This window comes from Protopterus annectens, chromosome 2.part0 (genome assembly GCF_019279795.1).
Source record: "Protopterus annectens isolate FY-2018-M chromosome 2.part0, PAN1.0, whole genome shotgun sequence".
Lineage (NCBI taxonomy): Eukaryota > Metazoa > Chordata > Ceratodontiformes > Protopteridae > Protopterus > Protopterus annectens.
Genome location: NC_056728.1, coordinates 1,459,208,000 through 1,459,221,907, shown reverse-complemented (window position 1 = coordinate 1,459,221,907; position 13,908 = coordinate 1,459,208,000). Strand labels below are relative to the sequence as shown.

The following is a 13,908-nucleotide window of genomic DNA, read 5'->3' as shown; positions in this document are numbered from 1 at the left end:
TATCGGCTGTCTTCCTTGACTTGTCAAAAGCTTTTGACATGGTTAGACATAGTACACTTATTAAAACTCTTTCTGATATAGGTCTTAGTGCAGCTTCCTTAGCTTGGTTCCAAAGTTATCTAGCCGGCTGCCAACAAGCAGTATTGTGGCAACATGAACTCTCAGCACTGCTTCCCGTCACACTTGGAGTTCCACAGTTTTAGACCCTTTATTCTTGTCTCTCTATACTAACAACCTCTACACTTCCACTCCTCATGCATCTGTCATGCAATATGCAGATGACTCCACACTAATTTGTGCAGCATCTTCTTTAAACAAACTCCAATCACTAACTCACCTTTCCTTCCTATCAGTTGAATCATTTCTGTCCAACATCCGACTTATTTTGAATCCTAGTAAAACAAAACTACTTCTCTTCAAACCTACTAGATCCACCTCCTTAGACCCCTCCTTTAATATCATGTCCAGTAACAAAACTATCATTTCTCCCATAGCACACACAAAACTTCTTGGTGTTGAGATTGACAATAATTTGAGATTTGACACTCACATAGGCCACAATATTAAGAAAGTACATAAGAAACAGGGTACCCTCTTTAGGAATAGACAGTTTCCACACAAAACAAGCAAAAGCCATGATATCATGTACCCATTTCATCTCCACCATACTATATGCCTCCTCTATCCTTACCAATCTCAAAAAGACTGATTTAGCAAAATTAGAATTCTGCTACGCGGTAGTGGTGCTGCTGTAGCGTTGTCACCTCACAGCAAGATGTTGTCGCGTTCGATTCTCAGCTAGAGTGTCTTCTGTGTGGAGGCATGTGTGAATGGGCATGCCTTTGTTGAAGGTTGTGTGTCAGGGCTGGTAATTTGGCACGTAAAAATCCACTACCAAAACATTAGCGGACCGGAGTTCCGCTGTGGCGACCCCTGACTGGGATAAGCCGAAAGACACAACAACAAAAATCCTGCTACAATAAAATTGCCAGGCTTGCCTCTGACTCCCCTTATAAAACACACCACTGCACAGCTTTAAAGCAACTTAACTGGCTAGAATTTCCCCATCTGTTGAAGCACAATCAACTTGTGTTAGCTCATAAAATCCTGCATCATCCTCAGAAAACCCATTCACTGCAAAACCTACTTCAACCTTACACTAGTAAAAGGACTCTCTGTTCTAACAATAAATTCCTTCTAGAAGTTACTAAACCCAACAACTAAGCAGGTGAATCTCTCTTTTCTAATTTTGTGTCCAAAATATGGAACTCTTTACCACCACACATAACTTCCATACCATCAATATCTTTGTTTAAAAAGTCACTAAGAACACGCTTTAGTACTTGGCTTTGCTCTTGTACTGGTCCAGGATACACTTTACAGGTACTTGGCTTTGCTCTTGTACTGGTCCAGGATAGTCTTGCTTTCAATTTCACTATCCCTCTATGAGGGTTAATAGCTCATGTCTTTGTATAAAGGGTAAAATCTGGACTCTTACATACCAATACTTGTCTTTTTAAGCTAACTTATATATATCTGTATATATCATTATTGCTTACTTGTATCTACTTGCAAATGATGGATGCTTTCTCAGTTTTTCCTCAGCCCTATTTACAGCTGGCTAGAATACCCTCTCTTCACCAACTTGCATCTAACAATGTTAAATTCCCCATCCGATGAGGTTCTGTCTTGAACATTGTCACTAGTGCGCTTGAATTCTCGATAAGGGAGAGAATCAGTTAAATGTTCTGCATGCATCACGCTGTCTGCACTCAAAATGTTATTAGCCGCTGTTTCCTTATAAAATGGCTTAAAAGACACTAGCTTGTCTTTATCCACAAAAAACTCCAAATCTAGAAACTGTATCTTATGCCTGTGAGTTTGATAGGATACTGTGATGCCATACTGATTCTGATTTAGTTCCAACATGAACTGTTCAAAAAGACTAATGTCCCCTCTACATATAAAAAACAAATCATCAATATAGTGTTTGAAAACTATAACATTTTCCAAAAAATATGTATTGCTATAAACACAGCTGTTTTCATAAAAACCATAAACATTATGGCATACGATGGGGCAAAGGATGCCCCCATAGCAGTTCCTGTTCTCTGTAGAAAAAAAAATGTCCTCAAAACTAAATACATTTTGTGTCAGTGCAAACTCCAACAGCTGTAAAATGTAACTTGTTCTGGGACCTTCCCCCAGTAGTCTGGCTACTGCTTCCAGACCCCACTGATGAGAAATATTGGTTTACAAGGATGTACCATCAATAGTTGCCCAGAAAAAATCCTCCTGCCATTCAGTACCTCCCAAAATGTCTGTGAGCTCTTTACCATTTCTAATGAGTGAAGGGACTTGCTTCAAATGCTCTTTCAACTGTGCATCCAGAAAAATACCAATATTCTGGAGATATCCCCCCACACCTGATACTATGGGTCTCCCAGGGGGATTTGTTAAGTCCTTGTGTACCTTGGGAATGGCATAAAACTTAGCCTAACTCCTACTCCTTCCCAACTACAAACGATCTGGTATAATGGATAGCTGCTTCCCTGTCAGATATGGACATCCTGAGGCAGTGTAGTAACTGCCTCATGTTCAATAACAACTATTTAAATTTAGAACAGACAAACACAGTGAGTTAGAGATGTAGGTATACAGTGTCACTGGAGGCAAAGCTCTCACATATACACACATAAAATGCAGTCAGATTGTCAGCATTACACCCAAAACACTCACTAGCAATGAAACCCACATATGCGGAGATAGTTACTCATAATCTACCCAAACCTCCATGACCTCTAAGAGCATCTCTCAGTGGTCCCACTCACACTCAAAAAAGACAGTACCTCAAACAACATATAACTCTGAAAATCATAGTAGCCCTGCTTCCAAGCCCATAAGGCAACACTACACAAAGCCAAACATTCTAGGTTTTGGGGAATTCCCTTGTAGGCAGTTCCTAGAGGTAGGAAATACGCATGTAATAGCAACCTAACACATGCTGCTTTATTAGTTATGTATAGTTTGCAGCTCTTCATATTAGCAGTTGCTAAAAAGAGAGAAGAATGGAGGGAGAACATTTAGGGGAAAGGGTAGGGGAGTCCAACACTATTTGATAGAGTTAGTGAGTGTGCCACTAGTCACATAAGCACTAAAGTGTTTCACTACAGAAACTTGCCTGGTACAGCAGGAGATGAATGACACCAATTGTTTCCCTGCAGGTGAGATGAATGCTTGTAGTTCTTGCCAAGTGGAAACTGCAAAGGGGTGGGAGATTCAGTTAAGCAGGGTTAGTTAGGTGTGCTCACTGGGAAATTGCAAACAGCATTCAGGGAGCAGAGGAAATTCCCTTCCTAAGGATGAAAAGGCTGTTTGAAAATCATAATAAAACACATAAATATAAAGAAGGACTATTAAATACTAATAAGTCAAATGGAATGCACTCTCTGCTCTAACAATAAATTCCTTCTAGAAGTTACTAAACCCAACAACACAGCAGGTGAATCTCTCTTTTCTAATTTTGTGTCCAAAATATGCAACTCTTTACCACCACACATAACTTCCATACCATCAATATCTTTGTTTAAAAAGTCACTAAGAACACGCTTTAGTACTTGGCTTTGCTCTTGTACTGGTCCAGGATACGCTTTACAGGTACTTGGCTTTGCTCTTGTACTGTTCCAGTATAGTCTTGCTTTCAATTTCACTCTCCCTCTATGAGGGTTAATAGCTCATGTCTTTGTATAAAGGGTAAAAGCTGGACTCTTACATACCAATACTTGTCTTTTTAAACATATATATATATCTGTATATACCATTATTGCTCATTTGTATCTACTTGCAAATGATGGATGCTTTCTGTGAATACTCACAATTATTGTATATACTGTTTTCCTTCTTGACACTATTATTATGTATTACTATACCAACTTTGTACTTTATTGTTATTTTGTAGAGCTTTTCTCCCCGGGCCACCACTGAAAAAGGACAAGCGTCCAGTGGACTTTCCTGGGTAACAAATGTAAAAAATAAATAAATAAAATCACTGCATTTAGGAATAGTGGGGATCTTGAACAAAGTACAGCTATTTAGATTTCTTTGCTCAAAAATCAGGGAGAAACCCAAAAAAATAATGCTGGACATTTTTAAATATTACTCTAATTCACTAGGTTACTATAACAGTTTTGCATCAACATGCATTTTTGAGCAATAAGAAGTAGGAAACACCGATATCTGGCATTAGTGACTGACTATAGTCTTCAGTGACTTACTAGAAAATCAAACATTTTACAAGAGAAACAGCAAAAATAATCAAATTCAGGGACATTCTACTAAAACAGGGACAGTTGAGAGCTATGCATGTGTCTACTGGCATAAAACTAGTAAGTGTACATGTGGACATCCGCCTTCCGCAAGTTAGATACATCTTTGTACTTTTTTCCTGTCTCTGGAAACTGCTCAAGCAGTACCTCATTCCTTTCAGGCTGTACATATTTTCTCTTTCCCCTTGTTATAGTCATCTGCTGGTCTCTTCTCTGCTACTGCTTATGTCCTTCAGGCAGGATAAACCTCATTCATGAATTTAGTCTGAACTTAGAAATACCAGTAGATATTTTGATCTTGTAAGGTTTATCAATTCTAAATGAAGAGCAGTTTAGCTAAGTTTCCCCCCAATGACTGAAGCCACTGTTTCAGTTTTCTGAAGTAACATAAGATCTGTGTTTGGGACTGTCCTGTTCTGTTTTTTAGATGTGCAATGCAGGCATCAGTACCATTTCTGTATCAATAGTTAACTGTGGATCTTGTCTCCTGTTGAGGCTGGCAGGATCTTATGAGGTCAAGACCAGCTCACTTTTGAGCCACATACTTTAGGGTTAAATTAACTTCACAGGGATCTTTCCCAAAGGGACTTCTTCTGCTAAATCTGCCTCCATAGTTTCATAGGTTCATAGGTGTGTACTAGGCTAATGGCCCTGGAGCCTATATAAGCTTAGCCTAAAAAAATTCCCTGGCATCATGCCACCTGGAGTTAGTGCCCAGTGCCCATGTAAAACAAGGCCACTGAGGTGATCCGCAAGGAGAACTGCCACTCAAAGTTAGTTTCCCATGCTCTTGTCAAGTATTGCCATTGAAATGATTCCCAGGGTGAATTTCCTATTGCCCATCTACTCGTCGAGATTTCTCTTGAATAGGGCCAGTGAGATGCTCTGCTTGACGTGAAAGGGGAGTTTGTTCCAGAGCATAGGAAGTCGTTGGGTTAGGAACCTGTCCCTCCAGCATGTTCTGTTTATGGTGGTAATGAGGTTTAGGTCCCTTGAGTGAATGGTGCGGAGGGATTGGGATTTCTTTAGCTGTAGCATATCTAACAGCTCTGGGTCAGACATGGCTTTGTATGTCAAGCAGAGATGGCCTCTAAGTAGGCGATATGAGACAGAGTATAGTTGGAGTTTTTTTAATCTGTTAGTGTAGGGCATATGTCTAAGGCCTAAGATCCTCTTAGTTAGGTATTTCTGTGGCCTTTCCAGTTGTTGTAGGTGTCTAGGGAGGTACATACCAAATGGGGCATTATATTCAATAATAGGTCTAATGAGGGACGAGTAAAGAGGGATTATGACCTCCTTCATCCTGGATGAGAAACCTTTTGTGATAAGATGTGCCACATAGAAGGACTTTTTGACCACAGTGGCAATGTGGTTATCAAAGGAGAGGTTGCTGTCAACCTGTATCCCCAGGTCTTTTATCATTCCTTCGGTGTTTAGTAGACTACCGTCTATGTGGTAGTTCACGGGCACCAAATTTTTTCGAAAGGGAATGATAAAGCACTTTTTGGCATTGAACTTAAGGCCATTATTTTTGCACCAGTCATTGGTCTCAGTGAGGCCTTGTTGTAGGATGTCTACATCCTTTGGTGAATTGATAATGGCTCCCAGTTTGCAGTCATCTGTGAACTTGGTCAACCATAGCCCCTTTGTATTGGCTTGGACTTCTGAGAAGTAGATGCCAAACAGGAGAGGACTCAGGACTGATCCCTGTGGAGCTCCACTTGTAACTGGTCGGTAGTCAGATTTAGAGTCCACTACTTTCACAGTGTGAGTTCTATCAGTGAGCCAGTTGGCAACATGCACTTATCAGTCATGCTGGTACAAATACACAGACGATGACTATTAAATATAAAATTACACATTTTATCCTATTACCACTATCCTGTATTTGGCTAGCTTACATTACTGATCCTGTCTTGGTGCCATCAGCACGTTTCTTCAACTGTTATACTCAGTACTATTTCACTTGTATTAACTTAACAACTTTTATGTGTTTATAAACTGTTAATGATACAGGATCTGGATAATATTACAATACTGTTTTGCACTTTTTATGATATAAACAACATAACTTGTAATCAATTACAGCCTAGCATCTACTTCTCTTATGCACCACAATCTTTCTACTAAACTACTGCAGTTATTTTAATACCTGTTGCCTTGCGGTGCTATACCTGTGTAAATGATATATACTAAGTCATTTTCATATTATGTAAATGTTATCCTTCACTGCCTATGGCCCGGGTCATGTCTGAAAAGGGTCCTTGGGCTAGTGTCCTTGCCCCATTAGCAAATATAAAAATAAAATAAAATAAATAAATAAATAGTGACCATAAGCCCATGTCACATTTCTTGCATACCCTGTAGGCATATAATACCACACTACAGTTAGATCTTTAGATCTCTAAGAAAGAATAAAAATAAATCCATATATGCATCCATAGTAAAAATTCTTAAAAAATAAATAACAACAATAATAATAATAATAATAGTAATAACAATAATAATAATAACAATAATAATAATACTAATACACTCATCTCCCACTCCCTCAAAATACCTTAACCAAGCCCACCATAGTTACATCCTTTTACCTTTTTCACCTTCAGTTACTCCTGGTTATTCTTTAGTTCTTATTTGTATATTTCACCTCATTTTCCTTTTTTCTTATTTCTACCCTGTTTTTGAACTTCTACAAACCCTTCTCTCTTTTACTTCTTCTAATGTATCTTAGCACTCATTATCTCTATCTCTTTGGCATACCATCTCTCTTTCAATTACCGTCTTATATTTTTACAGCCTACTATATCTGCGGTGGTGGTGCTGTGGTAGCGTTGTCGCCTCACAGTAAGACGCTGTCTGGTTCGATTCTCATCTAGAGCGTCTTCTGCGTGGAGATATTAGTGAATGGGCGTACCTTCGTTGAAGGTTGTGCATCAGGGCTGGCAACTCAGCACGTAAAATTCAACTGCCAATCATTAGTGGACCAGAGTTCCGCTGTGGAGACCCCTAACCGGGAAAAGCCAAAAGACACAACATTTTTACAGCCTACTGACTTCTATTTTGTAGTATACATATCTATCTCTAGTATACTTTCACCTATTTCTCTAAATTTTTTGTTGCTTAATTAATACTTGTTCACTCTTGTCTGAAATTATGCCATTAGTCATAACAACTATTACAAACCACAAACTATTATATTATGGGAACCTTGATAATGCCATTTTTATTTGTATTTTAATGCATGTGGAGCTTAATTGTATTTTGATTGTATTTTTCATGTATTTGGATCTTTTCTCCCTGGGCCTCTGCTGAAAATGGGTACTCTAGACCCAGTCAGACTTTCATGGTAAACAAATGCCAATAACTAAATAAATAAATAACAATAATTCTCATATTCGCTGAATGACTGTTGGAATATAACCCATGGCATAAAACTATCATGACCACAGTACTTGTAAAAAGCTGGCATTGTTATAAGAGTGGACTTCTCACTATAAGCCTGATATGGTGACTTAGCTAAGCTCTGACATCTTTGACAATGTATTTTACCCCAAATGTTCAAGATATTTATACAGGAAAAGAAACACAATAAGGCAGATAACATGGCAGATGTTTACAAAAGACCCTATACACTTCCTGTCCAATAGTCCAGCTCTGTACTGGGAGCACACATAATTTATCCTTCTATCAGTACGTGTAAGTAAATCAAGAATAACTATTCTAGTTTGCCTTTATTTTTTGCAAAGTTCCTTTGATGATATTGTTGAAGCAGTATAGTGGTGTACATCTAATATTAAAATAAACATGGGACTTTGCATATTTCATCATTAACAGCAAGCTCTCATCAGACCCATTTTCAAACTCCACTTCAGCACTGCTAAGACTGGCACTGCTAATTACACTGCTTACTGGAACAGACTACACCTGTGTCACAGAAAGCATACCTAGCTGAACATGTGTATCTGCACCTGACAATAGTGCAGCTGCTAGCATTATGGTGGGCAACATCAGTGACCACCCACTCATATTTGTTGCTTGATCTTTTATTCCTAGAAACCTGAGGAGATTCAGTGGTGATATATTTAAACACATACCGAGTAACTGGACTGGACTCCCTTGTTTACTCTGCCTTAGTTTGCTGCAGTTCATTGCTTCATCTCTTTCTCTCTGTCCCCAACAACATAGTCTCTATAAGAGGGGACATTGCATCAAATCCAGGTTCTTAGCCTAGATCAGACCAGGAAGTAATGTACAGGTGCTGTGGCATCAGCACTGCAAAAAGTTGAATTACTGCCCCTCTTAACACCTTTATGTAGAGCATAATTGCTTCAGAATTATGCACTATACAGGTAATATTTTACTGCCCATCAAAACAATAAGAGAAACACTACAAAGTATTTCTGGTTAGGGACGCTGCTCCTATTACACTGTAGTTAATTATAAGTATACTTTTCCATTATCACTTATTTCTGTTGCAGTGGGTAAGCAATTCAGTGTCTGTTTTAAGACCGTATTCAGAAGGGTAGCTAGGGTGGGGGTGAAGGAGGCTGCCTCCCAGATGCGAGGTGTACAGGGGCGCAATCATCAGTAATGGCATTTCTCTACTGGCATTTCTGAAATTTCAGTATTTTAATTAATTTGCCATTCAGGCTTTAGTTTCAAGTGTGTATGTCAGTTTACTGTCACTTTGGGAGGAAGAGAATAAGATAGATAACTGAAGCTGATGAATAATTTTTAATTTGCTTATTAAGTAGCTGTTTGATCTATAGTTAGCTAAAACAAAATCTTTTACAAGTTAGTTTGCTGCTGGAGAGCCGATGCTATCACAACGTCATTTAAAGTAAAATGTCTGCACTGCTTTCACTTCACACGCATGGAGAGCAGCATCTTCATTTAGGATGTAGCCCGCTGTTAGAAAAAGTAAACGCAGTGAAAAAGGAGCAGTAGAAATATTATTCAGGCATTAAACAAGTTAATTTACCCATTTATAGGAGTGTATTTCAAAAGGACAGTCATCCATTCACTATCTATGTTTCTGTGTTTCTGGGCTTTCTGTCCCAAGTTGAGGGTCATTCCTTCTGAACTTAATCTGGGAACAGGTGGGTTACTTGGATATGTTATGAGGTGTCATTCAGGGAGAAATACATTTTTGCTCAGCTTGTGAATTCTAGTCTGATTTTGGCTGAATAATTAAAATTTCTTTCATTCAACAGCATTTATTAAGGAATACCGCTAGTGTTGCAAGGTCAAAAGTATTTAGGAGTACTCATGATCATATGGGGCAGACATCTGTTAGTATTTAATAGAACAGTCAAAGCACCCTTAAGAAGAAACAACATTTTTATGGTAGAGGAAGAATGTAACTATGGTGCACATAGGTTTCCTTACGCCATACTGGGAGAGCAGCTCGAGACTGGTGTAATCTTAAGACTTGCAATGGCTGATCTGACTTTAAATGAGAGTGGATGTTTTTTTTTTCTTTGTCATTCTCTTGAACATAGACTATCCTAAAGCAGTTATGCTACATGATTCTCCAGGTGCTCTATTGTTCTATCAGCACCTGACACTGTTTAATTATTTATAGAGAAAAACACGTTCAGTTCCAGTTTAGCTCTGAGACTGAGATTCATTACAAATACTTAATGGGTTTGAGTCACTGTTAATTTTAATGTTTTTATTTCAGTTGACAGCCCCTAGATAATCTAGAACAAAGAATACATCTAATGCCCTTACAGTGGTATAGGATTTATTTATACGGGTTACCCAACCATTGTAGAAACCACAAACTGTTCTTGTCATTATTTTTCTGAATTGGCATTTGAAATACTCTCCACACTTCAGGCTCACTATAATGACATATATAATATTTAATGAGCTTATATTAACTGCAAAATAAAAGGCAGCGTTAGTAACCATAACCTGAAAGTCCAAGTTCTTTGAAATCTTTAATGTCTAGCAGAGAACCAGAGAGAGAGAGAGAGAGAGAGAGAGAGAGTCAAAAATGGTTCCATGATTCCTCTGAAGCAGATCACTTTGGGGAATTAGCAGGCTCTCCGTGTGTCAGAAAAGAGAGCTAAGAAATTGATAATAATGCTTAGAATTGAATCTAGCAGTACCATTCAGTTTTCCTTGTTTTCTAATGAATATAATGTCACAGGCAATTATTATGATTATTATTATTATTATTTTTGCTTTTGTTACTGGGTTTGTCCAACTAAAAACCACTATTCATGGGAGGCCCTGGAGAAGAGTTCCAACAAGTTACCACATTTTTTAAACAGACATTCAGTAGTATACATGAAAAGACATTAAATTAAAATGCAGTAACAACTACACTAAACATTTCATAATTAGATAACATTTATATTAAATAAAGGAAACTATTACAGAATAAAATGTACTTATACATTTAGTAGGTGTTGAACATTGAACACTTGAAAAGGTCTATTAGTGAGTTTCTCAAAGAGGTAATAGGACTATCATAAGGTTTATATTAAAAGTATAGAAGTGGAGGTGAGCAGTGTCACAAAATAATGCATATAGTTGGGAGATGTTAGGAATCTATTCAGGTATTGATGAAGACTGATTCTGGGGCACAGGATTCTGAGTGAAGAGAAATGGTTTGTGAATATGGCAATCTGAAGATTATAGTAGCATTTATCCTGGAGATATGCAAGTGCAGATCCATTGATTTGATAAGTGATGTCTTGATTGTGTTTTACATGATTTTACATTTAGAATGGATTTCAGTGGTAGTGGGATGTGGCTTCATAGTTTAGCTACGCTATTTGAATAAAAAGAGTTCCCGACAGTATGAGATGATTTGGTTATGATTAGTGATTTTTCTCCCCGGTGGCAATTCTATTGGGGTAATAGTGTTGTAATGAGTTGTTAAGAGCTGGGCAATTTTTTTTTGGCTTAAAAATAAGTGTGTGTATTATAGTCAGCTGAGAAAGAACTAGGTGGTGTGGTAGTTCTAACTAATTTGAGTGCTAGGCAGTAGTGAGTTCTAATTTTATAGGTTACAGCAAATTTGGCTATTTTTATAACACTGCTCAGATATGGATCAGTGGTTTAGCTAGATAATGTGCTGTCCATGGCAGTCTTTGAGTTTCCCTCCCCTCCCCCTCACAAAAGCATGGTCAAATGGGGCCCACATACACAGTCCTCCCCCCTGCAGCCATTCCAGTGTCCCATTACTTGGCTATTTCTCCCCATTTACCATAAACATTGTAATGTGCATACTGCTTTATGCTTTACTTAAGTTCTACAATAGTTATTTGAATTTCATTTAAAACTTTTATTTTAACTTTTATAGCACAAACACTGATAAACATCTGCTAAACAAAGCAATACAGTCTCACAATGAAAATAGACTTAGCATTAATACTTCTCTGCCCTTGAAACTCACATTCATCATTACAGCATTGAAACCCACATTCAAAGAAAATGCATCTGGCCAGTGGTGGATAAAATTTATCTTTAGACTGTTTTTAAATCATAGGCCCCTTGCACACATATTTAAGACCATGGAAACATACATGTGTTCTTTGATTCACCTTCCTGATTATATTAAATTATATTCCTTGTACAATATAGCACACTTGTTAGAGCATGTTTTAAATTTGTTTTGAAGATTTTTCCAGTAAGCAATGAAACAAAATATATGAACCAATAATGACAAAACTGCCCAGTTCAGAACATTTCCATCATAAAAGTCTACTCAAACCTCTGTCATTACAATCCATCAATATCAGTAAATATGCATAATCTCTGCAGAAGTAAAATTCATCTAAATAATTCCACATTAAAGCGATATGTAATTACTGAAGAGGTTGCAGATAGCAAACAACTTTATATTTTATTGTTTCATCTACAAATAAAATGTCTGTTGCCCATGAAGAATACATTGCCTATGTCACATTAAAGAAATGATAAGCTAGTAATATTGCAATAGGGAATGGATGGCAAACTGATAACAGGTTCATAGTTACTAGGTATCTCCTCCAAAGGAGGACATTCTCAAGACTGCAGCATCCACCCACCCCCTTTAAAGTACAACACAGTACAGTATCGGCAATCCATCTGCATACTGTGGGAGTCTGCATTAAATGAAAGTACACTACCTGTTGTGCTATGAACAATGGAAGCAGACTTGGTATAAGCAGCACTGAACTTCTGTTCTCCTGAAGCTCTCAGCTCCTTGTAAAATCCACTTGATACTCAACTATATCTCTCAACTTTGGAGCACAAGAAATCTGGAAAAAGCCAAAATTTATAGGGGGTGGCGGGGGGGAGGTTAAAGGCCCAAAACCGAGGACACATTTTAAATATTAAGTAACAAAAACAAAACCACTGCACCAGATAAAGCCCAATCCTAACTCCATAAAAATATTCCAACAAATACAGATAGGCAGGCAGAAAACACTTACACCTATGCATCTTTTATTTGTTTTAATAAAAGTTTGTGTCTTATGCCATGCTGGTCCTCTGCCTATCTGAATTTGGTTATAATTGTCTTGCACTTTTGGGTCCCAACCTCTTACATCTTGCAAGACAGTTAAATATGAAAGAGAGCCCTGTTTTTTCTAATTTCGTCTTGATAAGGGTACATAGTTTTCTGTGCATGCTGTTATGCAATTCTCCGATTCCTGAATCATCTGCTAGATAACTCCATATACACAAGTGTATTCTAAAAATAAATAATAATAGTAATAATAATGATAATTTTCATTATTCTGTTGTGTAAATTGACACATAATCACAACAATTATTTTAATTAAACTGCTTTTTAGGATTTCGGTTTTAATCTGTAAATAAAGCAAACAAGGAAAGTACAATATTTTGTATATCTTTATCTTTTATTAATATCCCAGAAGATGGCTTCACCACTTATGAGACAGCTTAGCTCTTTATATGCACACTAAAGATATCACATTTATGACTCTTGATCACTGCTGTAGAGCACTATGTCTTACACACACACACACACACACACACACACACACACACACACACACACACACACACACACACACACACACACACACACAGATAACTAGATGGACATACAAATAAATACATAGTGCTGCAGACTTCCTCTAACCCCTCATTAAAACTTCACTAAAAACTTAAAGACACTGACAAATTCTGATATTTTGGGAAACAAACTAAAATTAGAAGATGTTTGTTTAAATAACTATGAAGAAAAGAACTGTCATGAGGCCTTAGAATATACCATTGCCTTACCTGACTGCTCAGGCTGTTGATTCTAGAATATAACTGTTCACTGCTAGTCTTCTCAAGCTTTTGCAGTGCAAGCTTTTCACCATCAAGGATGCCTGGTTCTACAATGTTATGGAAAAAGTTTTAATATATTTAAAGTAGTACAAATATCTTACAGAAAATTTATCTTTGTCTTTTCTGTATCATCATAAGTTCATATACTGCATTCAAAAGTAAATCATAAAAAAGCAGTTTAACCATAAAATAATTTTAATATCACACATGCTAAGCATTAATTACCAACATTTACAGGTGCATCCTTCAGGTAAAATTTCTGCACTGGTTGTTATTTAAG

At 37.4% G+C, this 13,908-nt stretch overlaps 1 protein-coding gene across 2 annotated transcripts in view; it reads right to left on the bottom strand.

Annotated features, from left to right (window-relative positions):
• The window catches only part of LOC122793532, a 781,784-nt gene that overhangs the window by 556,937 nt on the left and 210,939 nt on the right, over positions 1-13,908 (bottom strand). For both annotated transcript variants that reach the window (XM_044061662.1, XM_044061663.1), the window contains exon 3: positions 13,578-13,675. In XM_044061662.1, coding sequence (XP_043917597.1) covers positions 13,578-13,675 — 98 coding nt within the window. The remainder of the gene's footprint in view (positions 1-13,577; positions 13,676-13,908) is intronic.